This window comes from Salmo trutta, chromosome 23 (assembly GCF_901001165.1).
Source record: "Salmo trutta chromosome 23, fSalTru1.1, whole genome shotgun sequence".
Taxonomy (NCBI): Eukaryota; Metazoa; Chordata; class Actinopteri; order Salmoniformes; family Salmonidae; genus Salmo; species Salmo trutta.
Genome location: NC_042979.1, coordinates 25183221 through 25207742, shown reverse-complemented (window position 1 = coordinate 25207742; position 24522 = coordinate 25183221). Strand labels below are relative to the sequence as shown.

The 24522-nt window shown below is 41.6% G+C and overlaps 1 protein-coding gene across 2 annotated transcripts in view; it reads right to left on the bottom strand.

Annotated features, from left to right (window-relative positions):
• Nucleotides 1–19173, bottom strand: part of LOC115159664 (syntaxin-binding protein 1) — a 38156-nt gene extending 18983 nt beyond the window's left edge. The window contains exons 1-6 of one of the 2 annotated variants that reach the window (XM_029709606.1): nucleotides 19012–19173; nucleotides 6080–6129; nucleotides 2388–2469; nucleotides 1985–2061; nucleotides 1775–1853; nucleotides 1144–1247 (exon numbers count right to left, since the gene is read on the bottom strand). In XM_029709606.1, the coding sequence (XP_029565466.1) occupies nucleotides 1144–1247; nucleotides 1775–1853; nucleotides 1985–2061; nucleotides 2388–2469; nucleotides 6080–6129; nucleotides 19012–19048 (429 nt within the window). In that variant the 5' untranslated portion in view covers nucleotides 19049–19173. The remainder of the gene's footprint in view (nucleotides 1–1143; nucleotides 1248–1774; nucleotides 1854–1984; nucleotides 2062–2387; nucleotides 2470–6079; nucleotides 6130–19011) is intronic. The other variant, XM_029709607.1, reaches the window with a different exon arrangement.
• Between the last annotated feature and the right edge of the window lie 5349 nt (nucleotides 19174–24522).

Genomic DNA, 24522 nt, shown 5'->3' with positions numbered 1-24522 from the left:
GTTAAAGACTCCGTCAGCCTACTGTGGTGTTAAAGACTCCGTCAGCCTACTGTGGTGTTAAAGACTCCGTCAGCCTACTGTGGTGTTAAAGACTCCGTCAGCCTACTGTGGTGTTAAAGACTCCGTCAGCCTACTGTGGTGTTAAAGCTGCCATGGCCCTGGTGATATAGGTACCTATGTGGTTAGATATGTCTTTCTATCTTCTCTCTTTCTCCCTCTCTTTTTTGTTTTCATTCTGCCTCACTCCCTTTTTCTTCGTATCCCTATGTCCTTTCCTTGCTATCTATCCATCTATTTAGGGCTGGGTATTTCCAGGGACCTCACAATACAATATTATCATAATACTTAGGTGCCGATACGATATGTATTACCATTCTCACTATTCTATATGAATTGCGATTCGATACTGTGATTTTATTGCGATTTGATGTTCCAAACATATTGTTCACCATATGTCTGCTGCAAAGGGACAAGAGAGAGTCATGAGAAGATGAGTTTTTAATCAGTCATGGAAATAAAAGTGCTGAAAACAAATTGTCTCTCTATTTAAATAGAAGATACTGGGGTTTTGGTGCAGGTACAGTCAAGTAGCACAAAAATAACATTGTGATATTGTACAAACGATACGACATATAATGAAAAATAATATCCCGATATGTAACTGTATGATTTTCTTCCCCTCATCACTACTATTTATATATATATATATATATATATATATATATATATATATCTGATTCTCTTTACTGATATCCCTCCATACCTATTTCTATCTGTCTCCATCTCTTTCTGATCCTCTCTCCCTCCTACCTTTCTCCATCTCCATCGATCTCTCTGGCTATTCTAGGATCTCTGTATCTTGCGGTTGTATTTTTTCTACTATTTAATTCTGCATTGTTGGGAACATTTCACTGTTAGTCTACACCTGTTGTTTACGAAGCATGTGACAAATACAATTTTATTAGATTTTCTCTGCTTAGCTCTTTCTGGATTGATTCATCTTCCTCCATATCTCTCTCTCTCCCTGTTTCTGTCCCTCCCTCTGTTTCTGTCCCTCCCTCTGTTTCTCTCCCTCCCTCTGTTTCTCTCCCTCCCTCTGTTTCTGTCCCTCCCTCTGTTTCTCTCCCTCCCTCTGTTTGGTACCTGTGATTCGTAGGGCAGGAAGGCGATGTTGATCTCAGTCAGGGTCTTGATGGATTTGGAAGCACGGCTCTTTACTAACTCGTTGAACAGTGGGTCCGGGCAGGCTGAAACAGGGAGAGGTTGATGTGAGTTTTAGTGCTGGTTCTGTGTGGCTCATTTGGTAGAGCATGGCACTTGCAACATCAGGATTGTGAGTTTGATTCCTGCTGGGGCCACCCATATGAAAATGTATGCACACACTGCTGTTAGAGGCTTTGGATAAAAGCCTCTGCTAATGGCATATACTACATTGTATTAAAACATGGGCCTGTATATTGAAAACTCTTGTTTCATAGGATTATGTTGGTGAAATTCAGAGCCATTTTCTACTTTGGATGTCTAGATCAACTCCAGTTTTGTAATAAATTGAACAGTGAAAAAAAGTGTTCTCTTTGGTTACACATTATTCCTTCCATGAAACCCTTTTACCAACATCACAGCCCTCTCCACTAAGAATGAATGGCTGTGAGAGTATTCAATGAATGGCTGTGGTTGCATTCAATGAATGTCTGTGGTTGCATTCAATGACCTGTGTAGTGAATCTGCAGAGCACTCAAGGTGTAGTGGAGAGGCTCCTCAGGTATCTACTCACAGTCAGTGAAGAAGACATGGGCTGCTTTGTATTTGGCTGAATGGGGGTCTTTGAAATCTCCAATCAGGGTCTGCACAGACTGGAAAATGAAGGATACAAGATAGTGAGATGTCTGTGTGTGTGTGTGTGTGTGTGTGTGTGTGTGTGTGTGTGTGTGTGTGTGTGTGTGTGTGTGTGTGTGTGTGTGTGTGTGTGTGTGTGTGTGTGTACCTTGTCCGTGGGGGTAATCAGGTAAATGGCCTCTAGGGTGGGAAGAGGCTCTCGCCGCTTGTTTATGTCCTCCACAACTAGAGAGAGAGAGAGAGAGAGAGAGAGAGAAAACCGAAACAGAAGGGAGAGATGTGGTTATATCATGTTTGCTGATGGCTGAGTCATGTTTACCAAATGGTAGCTACAGTCAGAGATGAAGAGGAGAAGCAAGAGGGTTCAATCTCATCATAATCTGTCCACAATAAGTAGACCGATAAGCAGACTGCCTGTCTTCCGGCCTTTGGAACAACAAGTCCCATTAAGGCGGAGACAAGACCATTTCGTCATTATATACAGTATCTTTGCTGCAGTGCAGTATAACAATGAAGGCTGAAGAGGTTCAAAAACAGAGCAGAGTACTTACTGGTGATGCCATCTGACATGATGTCTGTCATCTTGCAGCAGGAGGACAGCATCCTCATGCTCAGCTGGTCCACAATCAGCGCCTGAGACCAGGAAGAGAAACCAATGAGAAACCAGGGAGAATGAGATACACAAAATAATTAGTCAGAGGTTTCAGAAAACACAGTTAGGGCTCTCTAACCATGTTGACTTTTAACATTGGGAGCACCGGTGCACCCAACGTTTAAAAGTTAGAAGCACCTGACCAAACAGTATTCAGGAGCACCAGAAAAAGACATTGATCTAAATTCATTCCTACATTAGGCCAATGTGACTACTTCTGAAAGACATGTCCTGAAGTAGCTATCCAGGAGCCCCTTTCCTGTCTTCCAGTGCCATCTTAAACCATACTCATCAAGTTACCAGGTTGTTGGTTACCAAACAAGTTTGCAGCCCGAGTAGTTTAATACAGCCCGTGACATGGTTTATGAAATGGTCAAATGTGACCCGCATATTTGTGAAAAAAAGGCTGTGACTACAGATCAGTGTGTAACACCCCATTCTGGGATACATCTTCATACTGGTCCCCCATGGGATTCAAACCCAGAACCCTGGCATTGCAAGCACCATGTTCTACCAACTGGGTACAAGGCCTCAAAATGCACCATTTTGTTTCTCTCTGTCGCCCATGCATTTTCAACACTTGGATAATAAAGCATTTAAAAGGCTGACATTGGTTGATTTTCAGTTTTTAAGTATACGTTTTTTCAAGTTGATTGACTACAAAAGTATTGTCCAACCCATAGGGTATCTCATTGCACCCTTACATGTCATGTCTTGAAATATGCAGACAGATGGATAAAAAAAATGTATTTCCATTGTAATACATCTGACAGCCAACTTTCTAACGCCACCACCAACTTTTGGACTTTATAACATTCCCAGAAGGCATGGATCATTATAACCTAATGAAAAATGAACCTGGTAATCTAATTTAATCTACTGCAGGCCTAAGTCCTATGGGTCAAACCTTCTGAATTAATGATTATATTGAAGATAGAAGCCGCCTCTTAACAGCTCCGAGAGCCGATTCATTACTGTTACGGATACAGGTATCCTGTGTGTGTATCCTGTGTGTGTATTTTCTTTCCTTCTCCCCTATTCACTGGTGTCGCCAATCAGTCGGCAATCAGAAGACACCTGCTATTTTTCCCTTACCCAATCACATCCCCTTTCCCTTGGTTTAAAAACCCAGCCAGTTGTTTTCTCTGGAGCTTGATCTCTCTGTGTCTCAATCTCTCTCCCTCTTTGGATTGAGCTCTTTTTTGTTTTTTGTTGCTACATGTCACATTTGTCAGGAATTATGTGAGTATGTATTGTTGCGCTTCATGACTGTTTGTTGGTGGGAAAAGGGGGTACCAAGACAAGTCGCCCATGGGCATACACTACCCGTAGGTAAACTTTGTCTAAATACCCTAGTTACAACTGGGCGGACCACCCACTGTATTTTTGGTTAGTTAGCTAGCTGTTAAAGCAGGCTAGTCTAGCTTAGGGGTGTTTGGATATTTATTTCTTTCCTTGGGTCCAGCTCGCCCCCCCCCCCCCCCCCCCCTTAACCGTGTGTTTACCAAATAAACGTATAGTGTTTGAAGGTAGATTTTAAGTTGTCTGTGGTTTGTTTTCACTGTTGCATGAGTTATGTTACTCTAGTGCGAAAGGAGAGGCTCTCGGACTGAAATATTCACACCACAATTAATTTACCAAAGGATAGTCTAATAGCTCAGCTATAGGTGTGAAAAATCCCCCAATTTGTGCCACAGTTTAGACTACCGATAGATAATGCGGTCAGAGTTGAGTCCTATTGTAACGTATGGCCAAAAAGGGCAAACTTGCAATGTATTTGATGCTTAAGTCCTCAAGTTTTACTTTTTGAACTCCTTTCCTTTTAAATATCACAGACCTGATTTGTCCTAACAAAATGCATCAACCTGTGCAAATATATATACATATAATCGCATAATTCAAATGTGATGTAGCAAGAGGAGACTGCATATGCTAAAGACAATCAGAAAGAATGTGTCTTTAACCCTACATTATAATATGAACAAAAGCCAGAAATGAGTGAGTCACTCAGCCCTCCCTATGCATCTGTTCCTGCTTCTGTTGCATATGTGAGTTTGTTTATCCTACTGATTCTGTGATCACCAAGCCTCACGCAATGCAAAGTGTCAAAGCCACTTCACAAATCTGTCTGTTTTAGAACTTTTCTATGCTGTATTAAAGGCTTTACTTTTTTCATTAGAACACTCTCTGTTTACTTATTTATTTAGTGTTTACACTGTTCCAAATGGGCAGAACAATTATATTGTAATCTAACAGCCCCTGTTTGTCATGCAACAGTATCTCTTGCACTTTGACAATGATTTTACATGCGGCCTAATTCACATGATATGCCTAAAATACTTATATACACTAGGCTAATAAATAATCACATTTTCCTTTGGGTTAGTTCAAGTTATCCCTTTGAAACGCATGCAAAAGTGACTTGGAGTTGTTGAACAGGAGTGACAAAATGTATTACAATTGAATTTGAGTGAACAGAATGAGGGTGACTAAATTTAGAACAATAGTGTAAGAATTACTCTTCCTCTGTAGCTGTTACTTACACTAACAGTTCTAGTAAGAAACTTATGTTATAGTCGTAATATATGGTTTACTGAATATACGCAAGTATGTCTGCTAAATTAACAAGTTGATGGCGAAGCCATAAAGCCTCGGCTACTAAGCAGACAAATAAAACCCCCGAAAAGGTTTGTTTTACCAGAGCTGTTTTTTATTACACTTACCTGTGGAATGTTACCGACTAGAAAGAAGCATCTGGTGGCAAAGAGTCATGCGGAGAATGGCGTGAAAGAGCACCGTACTGTAAGTAAGTTTGCGCAGCATTTCACTTCACCCAACTCTTTGCATAGTCTACCACATGCACTGTTTTCTAACCACATCTGGATGGATCCATAACGAATAAATATCACTGAAGGACACATATTGGAATAAAGTAGGCTAATGAAATTGTTGCATACTGAAACACCCAAAGTCATCCAATTGTTATAGGATTTGAAGCAATAGCCGGAGTGTGGTCAACTATTTCAGCACCGTTTCACTCAGACCATCTGTAAAACATTTTGTGTTGCTTGGCAAAACTAGGTTCATTAACCTTTCAGATAGGGTTTAGCAATCAAAACATCTGGCCTGCATGGACCTCTGTAGGATTATTTGTAAAAGTAAGCAAGCACCAACACGCTTCATAAAGACCCCCTCTGGTGGTCAAACTAGCATCAACGGCAATGTCTGACAGGAAAATAAAATACGTCATGCACTCCAACATGCCATAACATTGCGCAGCATCCCGCAAGCTGTATGACGCAACTTTTAAATGAGGACCCACTGTACTTTTGTGAATATCTGAACATTGGATCCAAAAATAAACTGGTCACATTCAGGACAACTTTGTAAGGACTGTGTTTGTGCAAAATGTTTCAATGAAAAAACTCTGGGACCAGCTCAAACCCTGACTGTTGGGTCAATCGAAACTGGACGTTCTAATCACACCAGTTTGAGAGTACACTGCAGGGACCACAGAATGATCACACCCATTTGTTGCTAAGTGTAAGAAAAGAAAGGAACACAAGGTGGACTGCAAAAATAAACTCTCACCTTCCATTCCCCCTTCTTCTTCACCTTCTTGATGACATCATTCATAATCTCTGTGAACGAGGAGAAGCACAGGTCAGAACATTCTTTTCTTCACATGCTTCTTCACTGTGTGCATCTGTCCAATTTCAATTGATACAATTCTATTTCTGTTACTTTCAATGTCAAAACCCCTAGCATATAGATTTGAGTGTACAGTACAGGTTCATAATATTCAGTCATTTTCTCTGTCTGATTTAATTTCCTTGACAGGAAGCAGACTGTTTCCATAGTGATGAGTGACAGTGGAGCACAGGAGACAAAAACACTCTCACACTCGCATCTGGGAACAAGGCTGTGAGAAGAGTCAGCCCTCTATGGAGGACTCACACACGTATACACACACACATACACGTTTCCCTGCACCAACTTCATGACATCTAACACAGCCCTTTGCTTGCTCCCAAGCCCTAACCCTGTCAGGAATCTATCAGCATCCTGCTGTGCCAAACACACCTAAGTCAGGCTGTGTGCCCAGAGAGCCCCATGCTCACAAATAGATACACACACACACACACACACACTTGTGAGATAAGTGACGAGTGAGAATATGTTGAATGTCAGTAGGGCCAGGTGAATAGTACATCCCTGCAGTGAGCTCCACTCCCAGATCAGCCACAGAGCACACTGAACCTTATACATGGTTCTATTGGACCGCATTGCTACTATATGCTCTTGACAGCCTGTCTCATAGCTGTCACGTATAATTGCTGGTCATCGGACCACTTTAAGAATACATCAGCATGCTGGCAAGGGTTCTGTTCTATGTTAAGTGAATGGGTTGTGTGTTCGTGTGTGAGTGTGTGTGTTTAGTCATGCATGCATTGCCGACCGTAATGAAATACTCACATCATTGTGAACATATGGCTCATACTGAGGGTATACGCTCTATTTGTTAGAGTTCATGTGTCTGTGACTCTGGGTATGACTGTGGGTACAATTCGGCAGGTAGTCTAGCAGTTAAGAACATTGGACCAGAACCCAAAAGGTCTCTGGTTCAAATCCCCGAGCCGACTAGTTAAAAAATCTGTCAATTTGCCCTTGAGGAAGGCATTTAACCCTAAATGTTCCAGGGTTGCCGTCAATAATGGATGATCCGTGACCACACTCTCCAAGGGTGTCTCAGGGGGAATGGGATTTGCAAAAAGCTAAATTCAAATTCATGTATAATACACAGTTGTACATGTGTGAAATAGGACAAACGTAAGCACCTACATTGTCTGTTGTGCTAGGTCCATACCTATAGTTATGTATAGTGCCTTCAGAAAGTATTCAGACCCCTTGACTTATTCCACATTTGTTGCGTTACAGCCTGAATTCAAAATGGATAATTTTTTTCTCAACCACCTACACACAATATCCCTTAATGACAAAGTGAAAATATGTTTTTAGAAATTTTAGCAAATTTCTTGAAAATTAAAAACAGATGTCTTATTTACATAAGTATTCACAACCCTGAGTCAATACTTTGTAGGAGCACCTTTGGCAGTGATTACAGCTTTGAGTTGTCTTGGATATGTCTGTATCAGCTTTGCACATCTGGATTTGGGATTTTCTTCCATTCTTCCTTGCAGATTTTCTCAAGCTCTGTTAAGTTAGATGGAGAGCGGCGGTGAACAGCAATCTTCAAGTCTTTCCACAGATGTTCAATGGGATTCAAGTCTGGGCTTTGGCTGGGCCACTCAAGGACTTTGACATTCCTATTCTGACATCATTATAGCATTGCTTTGGCTGTATGCTGTGGCTGTATGCTTGGGGTCATTGTCCTTTTGGAATGTAAATCTTTGCCCCAGTCTAAGGTCGATTGCACTCTGAAGCAGGTTATCATCAAGGATTTGCCTGTATTTGGCTCAATTCATTGTTCCCTCTATCCTTACCACTCTCCCAGTCCCTGCTGCTGAAAAGCATCCCCATAGCATGATGCTGCCATCACCAAGCTTCACAGTAAGGATAGTGTTAGGCAGGTTATGAGCTGTGCCCGATTTTTCTACAGACATAGCTCTTTGCGTTCAGGCCTAGGAGTTACATTTTTGTCTCATCAGACCAGAGCATCTTTTGCCTTATGCTCTGAGTTTTTCACGTGCCTTTTCGCAAAATCTAGGCGCTAACATGTGCCTTTTCCTTTAGGAGTGGCTTCTGTCTGGCCACTCTCCCATAAAGCCCAGATTGGTGAAGTGCTGTAGAGACTGTTGTCCTTCTGGCAGGTTCTCCCATCTCAGCCAAGGAACTCTGTAGTTCTGTCTGAGTGGTCACTGGGTTCTTGGTCACCTCCTTGACCAAGGTCCTTCTTGCCCGGTTGCCCAGTTTGGTCGGATGGCCAATTCTAGCTTAAATTTCCCAATGATGGAGACCATTGTGCTCTTGGAAACTTTCAACACTCTAGAAATAGTTTTATTCTCTTCCCCAGATATATGTCTCATAACAATTCTATCTCAGAGATCTAAGGACAGTTTTTTGGATTTCATGGTATAGTTTCTCCTCTAACATGCACTGTCAACTGGACCTTATATAGACAGGTGTGTTTCTTTCTAAATCACATCCAAACATTTGAATTGGCCACAACTGGACTCCAATCAAGTTGTAGTGACGTCAAGGATGATCAAAGGAAATTGGTTGCACCTAAACTCAGTTTATAGTGCCATACCAAAGGGGTGTGAAATACTTATGTAAATTACATATTTCTGTATTCCATTTCCAATAAATTTGCACACATTTCTAAAAACATGTTTTCACTTTGTCATTATGGGTTATTCTGTGTAGATGGGTGAGAATGTATTTTTTTAAATTATCCATTTGGAATTCAGGCTGTAACACAAAAAAATGGAATAAGTCAAGGGGTATGAATACTTTCTAAAGACACTGTATTGGACACCATTTTCTTTCATATTTATGTTATGTGCCAAATGCTTTTAGTGGTACACAAAGGTACCCACAGTATCAGATAAAGAAGTAATTTGACATGGAGCTAAAAGCCACAAGAGACTAGCATATCCACAATGCTACTCAGATCACTGCCTCTGTATTAAATGCTGTCACTGGAGGGAAGGTCTCTGAAAGCATCATGTCTACTCTATCTTACACTGTAGCTAGCGAAATGGAGGGCTGCCTCCACCAATGAGTCAAAATGCATGATGAAATACAGCTCGTCTATTGCCTTCTCATGCAATTCCATTCCAGAATGGACTGAATCTATTTTGACTCCATTACAGGTAAATAAAGAATCAAATGTATTATCCAATAAAGAAGACACATTTTTGCTAGATGCAAAATTCATTCTCTGAACTTACAAATCAATTATTTTTGGTTGGCTCTAGGTCTTCTCTGCTGCAGTATGAATAAAGTCATCCCATTGGTCATCTGTGGATCAGGCCAAGGCAGGGCCATGTGTGTGTGGCAGAGCCATTATTAGCCTGATCGCTGTTGTTGGCCATCTGGCTGCAGTATTGGGATAAATCCATTTAGGATCACTCTCTAACATTTTGCGGTATCACCATATAAAAACCGCTAAGCCCTTTGGCGCAGTAGTGCCCAACATCTGGGCATACAAAGAGATACAGATGGATTATCACAGATTAAACAGGCTGTGTGTGTGAATATGCAACGTGGGGACAACAGGGCTATTCAGAGAATGAGGGGGATTTTTGTTGGGTAATTGCTGCCGATAGTAATTTGTAAGGACAACATTCACATGATAACTAAAGGGATAGCTCACCCAATTTACTACATGACATATTGGTTTCCTTATACCCTGTACACAGTCAAAGGACAAGGTCATTTTGGTGGACTATCCCTTAAAGCACAGACCACTCAAAGCCAGGGGTTTAGGTCTGTACATAATACAGCACTCCACCCGTAGATGCACTGATGTCATCATGATGTGACCTCGGTAGGGAAAGAGTATAATCTTGCAATCTTTGTGGGGAATGGCAGAGAGTGAATCCAGAGTGAATCCTTGATTCAGCTCTTGTCTATTTCCAGCTCTTTCTAGGCTGTCACAAGAAACTGTCAGCAAACAGGATGACAGAACTGTAGGAGCACAAGGGATATCCTTTTCTCACTTTCCCATTTCCTCTGTCCTGTGTGGTTCTCTTTGCCCTCCTATCTTCCCCCCCTCTTTCCCTCATACAGAAACACAAACTGCCAGTCCACATGACTGCACATAGACATAAAAGTTAGAACCAAAATGGCTGTTTTTTCAAGGGCATGGGGCATATACATATATACTCTCTCTGACTCGCTTCTCCTGAGCTGAGGTATGTGTATGTAAATGACAAAGAGACTGAGGGATAGCCAAAAGACAAACATCAAGATGAACAAAGGACATAGGAGGAAGTGGAAGTGGAGGCTGTTCTGGGATTGTTCTGGCTCTTCCTTGACCCCTGTGTGGCATAACAATGCAGTCCCATAGCAGGCAGACTAAGAGGAGGGAAGGAACCTGAACAAACACAGTGGAGCAGCTGTGTCAACTAGCAGAGTAGAGAGGCTCACCGTCTCATTCAGCCACATGCAGGAGTCTCCTTCAGATAGGCCTGGTCATATTCTACCAAACATAAATGGTAGAGTAATACAGTATGCAAGGGTTCTGCCCCTGAACAAGGCAGTTAACCCACTGTTCCTAGGCTGTCATTGTAAATATGATTTTGTTCTTAACTGACTTGGTTAATTAGATAAAGGTTCAATTCAAAAATATATTTAAAAAATTCTCAGTGTTTGTGTCAGTCTGTGTCTGTGACCAGACCAGTATAAGCAATTGTCCATTGTGGGATGGGTTGGAACCAGAGCTCTTTCTAGGTGAATCAGGCACAGCTGTCCTCAGCCTGATCCGTGTGTCACTGTAAATACGAAATCAATTTGACATCTCAGAGTTGTTCAAATTAGGGGGATACATAACCCTCACCTGAATCTTGATACTGACTTTTGTCTTCCAAAGTAGAGCAGAGAGAATTGGAATGGGTTAGACACATACAGATGTTCTCCAACCATTCACCTCACACAGGAAGGCAGTACTCTGTGTTCACAGCATACTCAACAGCTGTCGCTTTAGCAGCCTAGCATTAGCATCAACAATAACATTAACATCAACCCATACCACACTTCTAGGCTAGCATTAGCATCAACCCATACCATAATGGTAGGCTCCAGCAGGAGTCACTCAACACACTCTTCATACAGATAACCAACACAGCGTAACAAAACTAACAGAATATCAGACCACTATCTTTTCCACTTCCATATGTTTTGGTATGAAACATTAACCCCCATCAAAATAGATATAATTGTGGTAAAACACAGTATGCTATTGCTTCTAAGCAGTATAGTAAATTCAAGCAGTATAATCATTCATAGACAGACTGAGGGATTGGATGTTATTTATCTGCCTTTATTGTAGGTCATAAGTGTGCTTAGCACAGGATAAGCCTTTTATCCACACAGGAAAAATGAGTCTCACTGAGAGGCTGGCTGGCTGTATGTTGTGTCATTGATGTGTATTGGTTTTGTCATGGTTGTGCATTATGTCATCCACTCCTGTAGAATCCTCAACATTGACCCCAACAAACACACAGCTTTCGCTACTCAACACTGAGACTTTCCCCCTTTACCTTCCTATTCTCCCTTGGGGGTTGGCGCCTATGATTGCCTGACCCATTTTCTCTGGATATCAGCATTAGTCCCCAGGGAATGTAACAACCCTGCTCTTAAAGAGAAGCGCGGCCATTTTAGCAGGACACAGCCCTCCCATCTCCCTCTCATCATCAGAACCATACTCTAGTCCTGGAGGGCACACAGCAGGAGCTGCATTCACTCTTAATTATCTCAGTTAAAAAGATTAGGATCTTGACTGATTTGGTCCTCTCTGACATTTCGGATGGCTCTTGAAAAGACAAGAAGAGAATAGACACATTTGGTAAAATAGTCATATTTGGTTTAATTATGCACTGTTTATACTTCATTAAGAATACTAAACACAGTTCTAACATGTATGTAATAGTGTGGATACGACACAAATTAAAAAACAGAGGAGAATGGATTCTCAGATGTAGATATTGACTACTGCTCTCCATGGTATGATCCTCAGTAACAGAAGGAGCAGAGTGTCTCAGAGCGCCCTTCCACAGACTTAGCCAATCACAGGCAGCCATGAGTCGACAGTACCTCAGTCAGCTCTGTGAGGCCAGCCTGCCGTTACGCAACCTCTTGTCTCTCACAGCGTCACCGCAAAACAGATTCCAGATCAGCTGAGAGACATCTCAGGAGAACTGAACAGGAATAACAAGCAAGCAGCGACTACTCTCATCCCCATCCCAGACTGGGTCAAAGGTTGTGTTGTCAGAGGCTGGCTGCCGGTCATGACCACTCTCTCAGAGCAGGAAATGGATGGATGTGAGTGTGACTCTGCTGTAGCCACACCCAGTGGGAAAGGGACAAGGTATTGTGAGAGGAAAAATAATAGACGTCTGATTCTAACAAACACAGACAAGATGAAGACCATGAACAATCCCTCACATAAATATTGTATTCTTAGTATGTTGAGGTAAAGTATTTGTCTGCCACAACAATCTCTCCTGGTGTCGGAGTTATATTCCATCTGTTTCTTCATTTTCCTACAACAGTGTAATGAGACTAGAGCAGGGTTGGGCAACATGCAAGCCTATTCGATCTAGCCCGGGGGAGGTTTTAGTACAAAACAAATACATGATAAATCCACCTGCAGATACATTTCCCTCTATGTTTGAGTTCATTTTCCTCCTTATTTGAAAGCTGTATCTACTGACTGCAGTCAAGTGCAACGTTAAAGCAATTTACAAAATGCCTAGTCTAGTGCTGAAAATGGCTGGCAGTAAAAAATGTCAATGGAGAAGCAAGTGATGCATTGCAATGCCGCAGGCTGCTATGTCCTGGCAAGATCAGTTAAAAGGTTTCTCTCTCTCTGTCTGAAGTCTGAGCGGAATGTGTACATGCATAAGTGTCTGGTGTCTGAGTGAGGGGAGGGGGGCTGTGATAGGTGAAGGAGCTCTGCAATCTCATGAGGTCTGAGGTATGAGGGTTTAATGACTCTGCACATCACCATCTAGATTAAATCCCTTCCCATAAAGCAATAATACTACTTTCTACATCACTTCTCCTCCATCACTCGCTCTCCTCCTCTTCCTTCTGTCATTATCCATCTCTCCCACTGGCAGCCTAATCTGCATTCTGTGATGTCGTTCCTCTCTTTCTTCCGCAGGAATGGCAGTATTGGCCGATGCTACTTGGCCCTGCTACAGCAAGCCTCTTGATGGTCTCTGGTACATTTTGATGTTTCTATGTTAAGTATGATAATATATTTAATTAGTATGGTGCATTTCGCTGCAGAGGAATCTCAAATCTAAATACAAGTATGTCTTTGCTGTGTGTCAGTGTGGTCTGCTGGAGAGTTGAGTGGGAGGAAGGAGGAAGAGTCCCTGCCAGTGCTGACACAGCAGCACTGCTCCTTAATCAAGGAGAATGGGATGTAATTATTAATGGTCATAATCATGACTATTCTAATCTAGCATATAAAGAGGGCTAGTCTGTGTCTAGAAAGTCATTAGAAAATATATTAAATGTTGGGTCTGTCTGTGTACAGTGGCAGGCTGAGGGCACCGCGTCACACAATGAACCCAGCAAGTGTGTGTGTGTGTGTGTGTGTGTGTGTGTGTGTGTGTGTGTGTGTGTGTGTGTGTGTGTGTGTGTGTGTGTGTGTGTGTGTGTGTGTCCTGGTGTTGGCCTGGGCTGTGCAGCTGATGAGTGCTTGGGCTGGGGTAATGAGATGTACAGTAACTCCCTCTCTCCCTATACTGCAGAGCCTGGTCAACCCTGAAGTCCTACATGGTGGTGAGCATCCTCCGTCCCTCCTTCCATCCCTCTCCTCTCCCTGCATGGTCACCTCTCTGTCCTTCTGACTAACATCTTAGCAAGCCTCAGAAAACCCAGGCTTCTCACGTTCTGCTGTAGATTTGGAAGGATGGAGCCGCAAGATCTTAGCATTTTATTAACAAATTGAGTGATGTCCACTGCAGACTATTAAAACCACCCACTCAAGCAGCAGGGACAATGAAGTGGGAGAAATACTATGAGTCACTGGGTAGGATGCAGTCGCTTGGGTCAGTTTGGCTACTGTGTCTCTATCTGGCATGTGTCACACTGGATTTACAGTCATGATCACACTACTCCTGGTTTCCTCCTCTGCACTGTCAGGCTAGTCTCTTCTCACAGCCCCTGTACTGTCAAGCTACCTACACAAGCCTCATATCACACCCTGTGGACCTCAGTCTGACAGAAAGGCTAGAATGTAAGACAGGGCCATTGTGATAATACTGAAATGCATGTTTTAGGCTAAGTATTTCCAACAAGTAAAAGATCAAGACATGATAGAATTGAGAGCAAGATGTGTGACATCCTTCTTGTCTAATCCATATAAAAGTAAAACATAAACGTCCACTGTATTACATTTTACATTTTAGTCATTTAGCAGATGCTCTTATACAGAGCGACTTAGAGTAGTGAGTGCATACATTTTCATACTGTATGAAGCACAGATGAGACTCCGCACAGACAGTACCCTAGCCCCTGCAATACCACTGATTCACTATAGTGGTGATAAAAAAGAGAGCAAAGAGATGGTTTTATGTTGCAGAATGCTGCTGAAAAAATTAATTATTTGGTTGAATGATAAAAATATAGGCTATGATACTAAGCATTCTCAATTATTTTAAAATTAATTATTTTTAAGGGCAGGTAATGCAACTAGAATCACGTGATCCCTCTCATTTCGTTTAGGGGTGTAGGCAGCCTACAAATTAATGTCAATTTTCATTTACACATCTATGGACTTTGGCCTTTCATTCCTATCGCTAGCCCTATTTTGTAGTCGGCTGCTTCATGGAATTGATGCTCACAGTCGTGAAGGCGGAGGGAGAGAGAGATAAACGCTATACGCTGCCCATCCCCCTTCAACAGAGGCTGCTACTGCGCGTGCTGCAGAGGGCCCGTGGTGTATCGCGTCTTACTGCGAACATTCCCGTTGTAAACCAATCCTAGCCAATCTCCTCACCATCAACCCAGTTAAATAGCACGCAGGTTCTAGATGCATCCCTCCCTGCCTTTATCGACATGGAGAGGTGGGTCATCACACAATGTTTACTTTGGCTTTAATTCTGCAAATGAGGAATTCAATTGACATTGAAACCCTGTGTCCGGCTTTTATTTCACAAATAGTTCATTTATAAATTCAGTACAGTGAAATGCTTAACTCTCAGGCCCTACCCAACAACAGTGCAGTATTCAATATAAAAAACTATAATTAATAAGAAGAAAAAAACACACAAATGAACAATAAGTAAGAAATAAGAGAAGAAGCTATATACAGTGTCAGTGCCAGTACCAAGTGTACAATATGCAGGGAAACTGGAGTATTTCAGGTAGATATTCACATGTAGGCAGGGATTAGGCAGGGGCAGATTGACCATCTGGCAATTCTGGGAAATGTCAGATGGGCTGGACCATTTTTTAGTTGTGTGGGCTGATCGAATTTGACACACAAAAAAACGATGTTTTTATATAAAAATAAAACAATGAAAAAGGTGACAAGGCCGCCAGCCCATGGTCCTGTTAAGATTATTTTTTAAAGATTTTTGCCAATTTCTCTTGTTATACAAATCTACAGTACCTACTACTTTTTATCTACTTTGCAACTACTTAGCATGTTAGCTAACCCTTGCCCTGACCTAACTCCTAACCTTAACCTAAGCTTAACCTTAACCCCTAAACCTAACTCCTAGCCTAGCTAACGTTAACCATCTAGCTAACATTAGCGTTAGCCACCTAGCCACCTAGCTCATGTTAGCCACAACAAATTGGAATTTGTAACATATCATAGGTACTGCAAATTCGTAACATAATGTACAAATTGCAATTCGTAACATATCATACGAATTGTAATTTGTAACATATCATATGAAATGGATGATGTACATCCACAAATTAATACATAACATACCAAACGTAACATATCATACTCATTTGAATGGCCCTGATTTCCGTTTACTATGTCACGTCTTCCTCTCTGTCTAGGTTGGTATTTGGGTAGGCTAACCTGATCAATAGGCTATCTCTTGAGAATCAAGCTATTGGGTTCGTTTATTGAATATTCTTTGCATATCTAATTACACTACCATTACTTATAGTAGGCTTGTAGGCTATACTTACACATCCATAATAACCTCTGGATATAAATCCGTTGCTGTTGATGGTGCCATTATCCGATAAGAACATGTTTAATCTTAAAACAACATATATTTGGTGAGCCTTTAGACTCAGGACAATGCCTCACCCCTAATAAATCTGGTTTGTGTTTAAGATGCGCACACTTGTTTTTGTCTGCAGTTTTCGGTTTGGCTATTTGTTTCAAGTGTATGTGGCGTTTCTAGCTTGTATGGCACCCTGAGCGAATACCCCCTTCAGCCCCCCGGCAAGATGCCAACATTTTACTCCCTCCTCTATGTTTAATATAGCACACATACATTAATTATTAATTTCTGTTGCCTATCCTGACGTGAAGTTTGTTCTATAGAAAGTATTTGACTCTGATGGCAGGAGGGAGATTTTCGGCACAACACCTGTTATATTTTGAGTGATGATTGTGAGGCGATATACAAATACGACAGTCATAAGACAAGGACTTCAAATAGGCCTATTACACGTCAATGGAACTGTAGCCTACTGTTCAGATGGGTTAAATGGACATTTACATTTGGACAATGACTGTAGATCTATAATCTCTCACATAGCCTTAATATTAACTCCAGCAGAATTAATAATTTATTGCAGTATAATGATACACCAAACGTAGGCACAGTTTTGACTTGGGAACAGCAGTGGATAAATATTATTTATTTATTTCAGCATCTTGAGAGAATGCGAATGCGTTAGATAGGTTACCGTCTGGTGCTATCTTTAGTAGTATCATAAAAGCTGATAATAGTATTTCAACCAATAAAATATGCATCCAAGCCGAACTGAAATCGTATCAGAAACATGTTGGGTCGTTTTCAAAGCGTTCTATTTCTTTACAACCGATCAAACTGATATCATTTGGCAATTTTGCACAGAAAATCTTTCCAGGTTTTTAGGTATTGTATTTTCTCCCCTGACCCTAAACGTACTTGCTTCGTAAAAGAAGCAGCAGTGAAAACTTGACCGATGTCAACTAGATTGAAGCATCCATTCTATCGATTTATTACATTATTCTGGTGAACAGAGGTTTATTTAGTCGAATGACTAAATAAAACCTGCATGTATCTAATTATAGACAAGTTGACTAACAAATAGCCTACCAAAATGTAGGAAATTATAAGCAGAAACATATCTAAATCAGGCAAAAAAGCGTTACGCCTTCTCTGACTAGCCTACTGCGCATTTTATATATTAGTGATTAGGGTCGTGTGCGGTTCTCAGATTTTCACTTTAGAACATATAGTCGGACGGTTGCGGATGGGTTAACAATTGCGGGCGGGTGAACAAACGGCTGACCTGCGCACCACTAGTCCACAAATGTTGCCATCTGATTTGTCTTAAAAAAAGGGTTCTGGATTTAACAAAAAAGTGTCCTAAACTTGCTTCGTATATGGCACCCGTAAAAGTTCTATATGGAACCAAATATGAATCCATTTTGGTTCAGTCAAGAATAACCCCGGGGGTTCCTACACAAGGGTTCCATATAGAACCTTTAGAAGTGCAATATGCTATATGAAGCAAGCAATATAACCATTTTTGTTTTTATCCAGAACCTTTTTTCTATGAGTGTACAGAATATTTCGTTTGAACAGTTAGAGAGATGTCACAAAAGCCCCTACATGGCCATGGCCTACAACATCCATGGACTTCAACCTCCAGGGGATTGGGCAATAGCACTGTCTGAAAACAACCACTGATGCTTATTTTGAAACCATACACCGATGCTGTTTCATTAGGCTTCAACTGATACGTATACTGCGCAAATGATGCTTGTAGATCGTGGGCAAGTAGGCCTATGAGTCAAGGCGCATTGCCTCCTATTATACGCGGATGAAAACACCGTAATATCCGTATTCGGAAAGGTGTGTTATCATACGGAATGCGGATTTTTTTCTGTTTTTACTGTCTATTTCATTCCTGTCCTCCATATAGAGGACAGCTCACCCTCCGCCATTACTCTAATACTGCAGTTTAACCTTCATTTTCTTGTTTGAACCGTTCATGCTGAAGGATGATGTTCTACGCAGCGTATTGCACTGGTGATCCATCATAGGGGTGAGGCATTTCTGAAACACGGGAATCCCATAAACGCTCTAGACGCAGCACTCCTGGGTGGAGAATATTAATTTACGATCCATCTAATCATCAATGACATGACATTATGTAATTGTTATCGGCCTACAACGTTCTACTATGCAGTTAACATTGTGCCTAAATAAAAAAAAATCACTGGCCTGGAATAGCATATGGTTTTAGACGTTGTGTAATGTCACCCTACTGCTGCACAATTTGTATTTTAATTTTAGATTCGTAGTATGGGCGTATCTGTGTCTTTCTCAACCAAAGCACCTTCTTATGCAGAGTTCGATTTTTCATAGTTGATAATTGGCCGCAGCGCGTTCAGATTATAGCCTATTCCGTCGAAATTGTAATGCGCGTCAGCATCGCTGTAGCAGAGAAATTGCACATCTATAGGTACCTGGCTAATGCTATAGCTCCCTGGCTCATGCTATAGGTCCTTGGTTAATGCACATCACCACTCTGTCTGAGAAAAACGCACAGTGCATCCCATCGATGTGTATCAATGGATGTTCAATCTATATAAAATGGTCAACAGGCTAAATATAATAAGGTTTTCTTACTTTCACCAACCACCGCCTTGAGTCCTATGGGTGCCATGATGCTCTTGTGTGTTTGACCGTATTCTCAATCTCTCCCTTTGACTCCCTCTTTCTCCCTCGCAGTATTCCTCTCGTTTCTCTGCTCGACCGAATGTGCACACCTCACATCGCTGCAGAGCTTCGAATGGCGACGTCACTGCTTATCTCTCCACCCCCATATCAGTGGCTACATTAGCCAATTACATTTATAAAAATGTCATTATTATATGTTTTAGTGGAGACCCGTCATTCAGGGCAGGTGGGGCAGAGCCACATTTTTTAGCATATTATTTTTACATTAATAAGTTTGCAAACATATCAGTTTGCAAACAATGTAAAAATTAAATCATTATTGAGTTTATACAGTCACATACAAACATGGTCTCTTTTTTGCTTTCTTTAGTAAGGCAGCAACAAAATGCAGGTGTTTCAGCCAAGCTCAGTGCTTTTTGTGGTGGTGGGGCAGCCAGCAGAAAATACAGAGTGTAGGGGTTGGTAATGTTATCTAGTTGCGCAGTGATTGGCTCAGCGTTCTGTCACTCATGGGGACACAATGTCACCTCAAAATCTATGGGGAGAGCTCGAAAATTCAAGCCACTTGGGTGCTGCCATAGAGTTACATTAGAAGTGCCCATCCAAGAAGGCTCAAGGTCATTGGCCACATATAAAATTATATCAAATCACGTTATTCTACTGTAGCTTTGATTGGACTGATCATGTCATCATCATACTTTAAAAATCTTAGCTAGCAAGCTAGACAAGCAGTCATCATCATGAATCACGTCGACAATCTACTGGCAAATCCTTTTCAATCCTTGTTATATGAAGAGAAATTATAGATAAAACGTATTGGTGCTCATCGGCCATAAACATTACACAACAAGTTGGAAATCGCAAATTCAACAATGAGTGGTTTGGAAGGAATCAGTGGCTAACTGTAATAAGAAAACCTTATTGCAAAGCAATCACTAGCCTGCTATTCAGTGGAGTGGGTGTGTTTGTAACCGATGTGAAATGGCTAGCTAGTTAGCGGTGGTGCGCGCTAATAGCGTTTCTATCAGTGACGTCACTCGCTCTGAGACCTGAAGTAGTAGTTCCCCTTGTGTGACAAGGGCCCCGGCTTTTGTGGCGCGATGGGTAACGATGCTTCGGTGGGCGTCAGTTGTTGATGTGTGCAAGGGTCCCTGGTTCGAGCCCGGGTTGGGGCAAAGAGAGGGACGGAACCTACACTGTTACATTGGTGCCGTGACCCGGATCATTGGTTGCTGCGGAAAAGGAGGAGGTCAAAGGGGGGGTGAGTGTAACCGATGTGAAATGGCTAGCTAGTTAGTGGTGGTGCGCGCTAATAGCGTTTCTATCAGTGACGTCACTCGCTCTGAGACCTGAAGTAGTAGTTCCCCTTGTGCGACAAGGGCCGCGGCTTTTGTGGCGCGATGGGTAACGATGCTTCGGTGGGTGTCAGTTGTTGATGTGTGCAAGGGTCCCTGGTTCGAGCCCGGGTTGGGGCGAAGAGAGGGACGGAACCTACACTGTTACATGTAGTCCAAGTCTGGGTTTAAGGGTCTATTTTCCAAGCTTAAAAGGATAAACATGCACATGTCATGGGCCAGAAAAGGTTGAATACATTGGTCATGCTATCAATGCAGCATGACTTCGGCGGCGTTCAAAACAACTGGAAACTCGGAACTGGGAAATCTCAGACTTCAATTTTACATTTACATTTACGTAATTTAGCAGACGCTCTTATCCAGAGCGACTTACAAATTAAGACAACTGAAAACTCTGAAAAAAACTGGGACCACCACGCCACCTTCCTGTTCAAGTGAGCACAGCACAACAAGGTGAGTCCAAAAATATATTGTATGCTGCTGCATAATGATGCCAGGAAAATATGTATACTGAGCAAAGAAATTAATACTATGTGTATGTTGTGTAGTAAGCTGTTAATAGCCCGTGTGCCTAACCCTAATAATTTAGTCCCTTTCCCCTCATAACTTAGCCTACTGTTCTGACTTGGTGGTGCACATGTAGCCTATAGGCTGTTTTAGAGAAATGTAATCTTTGAATACTGTAAGAGCTTTCATTGTCTGCTTATATGCACTCTATATTTATCCTACGGTTCTGACTTGGTGTAAAAGGATAATACTGTAAGAACAGCCCATGTTCTGAATTCTGTCGCTGTACGTTTCAAATGTGCTGAACAAACATTTGTTTAAGCAAGTCAGCCATATCTGCGAGTTTTTTTAAAGGCAGTAAATTAGGCTAAATGTACTGTTTCGCTGCCAGTCAATGCTCCGCTGACAGCCAGGTGTAGCAGCCAAAAGGATTCACTCCATGGTGCTGAAAAGAAAGGTCTGCTGTTTGGAGAGCGTTATGTAGGCCCTAACAGTTTGTGGGCACCGTTTGTCACAGTTATAGTGCACTTAATGCAGGCCTGGGCAAAGGCCGGCCCGGGGACCGTATGCGGCCCGCGACCTGTTTCATTACGGTCCGCGGAATCATGCTCATATCACATCAAGAATTTGCAATAGTAAAGTTTTGAAAAACGTATTTGTTATTCAAATTAAAAGCCCAATGAATGCCAGCCTTTGTGTAATGATTTAACTCCCACCGCTTGTGTGACATTTATTTTGAAAGCACGTATAAATAACAACTGCACGAGGACGGACAGTGACTAACAGGCTGACACACGTCACAGTTACGAATAATAGTTAGCTAGAAATTGCGCCAAAATGTGTTTTTCAAATATTTCAAAGAAAAGGAAAGTAGACAATGAATGTAGGGTGTTCCTGCAAGAGTGGACATCAAAATATGTATCTATTGAGGTATCAGGGAAAGCTGTGGGCTTAGTGTGCAAAGAGAGCATCGTTGTCTTGAAAGACTACAACTTGTCCCGACACTACCAGACGAAGAATACAGAGAAATATAGGAATATGTCTTCTGAGTTGCAAAAGCAGCAAGGACTTTTCACAAAACTGCAGTCAGCAAATGACGGAATTGCTAAACATAGCAAGCCATTCGCTGAGGGCGAATTCATTAAATAAGGTTTAATTGACTCTGCAGCAATACTTTGCCCCGACAAGAAACAGCTGTTTGAAAATGTTTCCCTGTCAAGACGAACAGTGACACAGCGTGTCGAGGACATCGCAGAGAATATGGAACAGTTGAAAGACAAGGTAAATTATTTCACCTGTTTCTCCTTGACCCTGGATGAGAGCGGTGATGCACGTGACACGGCGCAGTTGTTGATATTCTTACGAGGCAGAACCCCAGACTCTGAAATTACAGAGGTGCTTGCTTCAGCGCAGTCAATGAAGAGCACAACCACAGGGAAATATTTATTGGAGGAGGTTAATAAGTGTGTGGCAAAGCTGGGACTGAGTTTTGAAAAGTTATCCAGTGTGACCACTGCCCAAACTTGACAGGAAAAAACGTTGGCCTTTTGAAAATGATACAAGATCAAGTAGCTGAGCTGAACCCAGATCAAACAAGTATTTTCCTGCATTGCTTTATTCATCAGGAGGTGCTCTGTAAAACTGTGTTCTGAAAATGAGCCATGTTGTGGATACAGTCACTAAAGTGGTAAACTTCATAAGAGCTAAATCTTTAAAGCACAGGCAGTTTGTCTCACTGTTGGAAGAGACAGAGTCGGGTCATGGAGATCTCCCCTACCACACAAACGTGAGATGGCTGAGTTTGGGGAAAATGATTAAAAGGGTGTGGGATCTGAAGTTGGAGATTGCTGAGTTTTTGCAAATGAAAGGAAAATGTGGATTTCCTTCAACTGCAAGATAAAGAATGGTTGGATGATTTGGCCTTCACCGTGGACATCATGGGCTTCATGAATGAACTGAATTCCAAACTACAGGAGAAGGGCCTTTTTGCACATCAGATATACAGCCTTGTCAAAGCTTTCAAGGGAAAATTGTTCATTCTGACCCGCCAAGTAGAAGCCAACAATCTCACCCACCATCCGACACTACTAGTCTGTTCCCTATCAGATGACCAGCGGGAGAAGTATACATCGCTGCTGCGTGCTTTGAACGGTGAGTTTTCTCCTCGTTTTGAGGATTTCAAAGTGTTGGAAAATGACATGCTGTTGGTTTCCTCTCCTTTCACCTTCAATGTGGATAACGCTCCCACTGACCTGCAATTTGAGCTTATCGATCTTCAGCCTGATGCAGTGACTGGAGAACTATTCAAAACAATGTCACTGACGAGGTTCTATGCATCTCTCGATGAACAAAACTTTTCAAATATTAGGAGTCATGCTCAGAAGATGTTTGTACTGTTTGGGTCAACCTATGTATGTGAACAGACATTTTCAGTGATGAAATATAACAAGTCAAGGCACAGATCATCTCTTACTGACTCTCACCTATCCTGCGCATAGCGACGTCAGAAACTATACCTGACTTCACTGCTCTAGTCAATGCCCATCAGAGACTTAACTACTCACACTGATTGAGTAGTTTAAATGTAATGTTGAGCTCTCTCTTTTTCTTGTGTTTCTGTGCATACCAGGTTAACAAGAGTTCTGTCCGTGGTGCTGAATGCACAGTGTACTTTTCCCTCCGTGTAGTTCATTGATGTTTAATAATGAAAATACCTACCAAAAGGAGAACATGGATGTGGTTTATTTCTGTGCATGTTAAAAAGTAAAATAAGTAGCATATCTGGACGTGATTTACAGTAGATATATCTGTCAACACAGTCATACACATGATGTATAATCCTGTAATACGATTCTGGCCCGCGATGGCAAAAATATATTCTAATGTGGCCCTCAATGGAAAATAATTGCCCAGGCCTGAATTTATGTATTCTTTAGTGTTGTGTTGTGGCTTTGTTGGCATGCATGTCACGTTTTTTCTTTAAGTTTCCCCCAGCAAGATTGACATACTAAAATCGCCATTGATACGTTTCCTAATGGTTCCTAATCTTTAAGAAACGAATTCATTCCTTATGTAGTTCATCTCTGTCGTTTTTTCTTAATTGGTGTAGGTCATTTTAATTGCCAAATTGCATCTATGTGTTTTGTTGATAGGCCCATAGTTACTTTTGCTTTTTCGAGTACATTTGTAGTGCAATTATGTTACGTAGACTATACGAATCACCGACGCATTATAATAGTCTGTAACGTTTACAAAAAAATTAAATTAGTATTGGTCAAGAATCTTCAGCCAAAACTGGATGGAAATGGTCCGTGTTGGTCCTTTCACTTTTGCCAATGTTGATGGTCCACACGGAGGCAGTATACCTCCTCGTTTGAGCAGTCTCATCCCCATCCCGAGCTCATCATCGTCTCCCTAAACATGGCATTTTGTTTCCTGTCAAAGATGACTTTCTTACAAAAACAGAATTCAAACATTTGACAAAAACTTTACAGAATAACATCATACATTTCATAGATGGCTGTAGTGTAGCCTACGCTATATTAGTGTTGAAAAACGATTATTAGCCTACATTTTTTTGCAAAGGCTAAAAGCAACA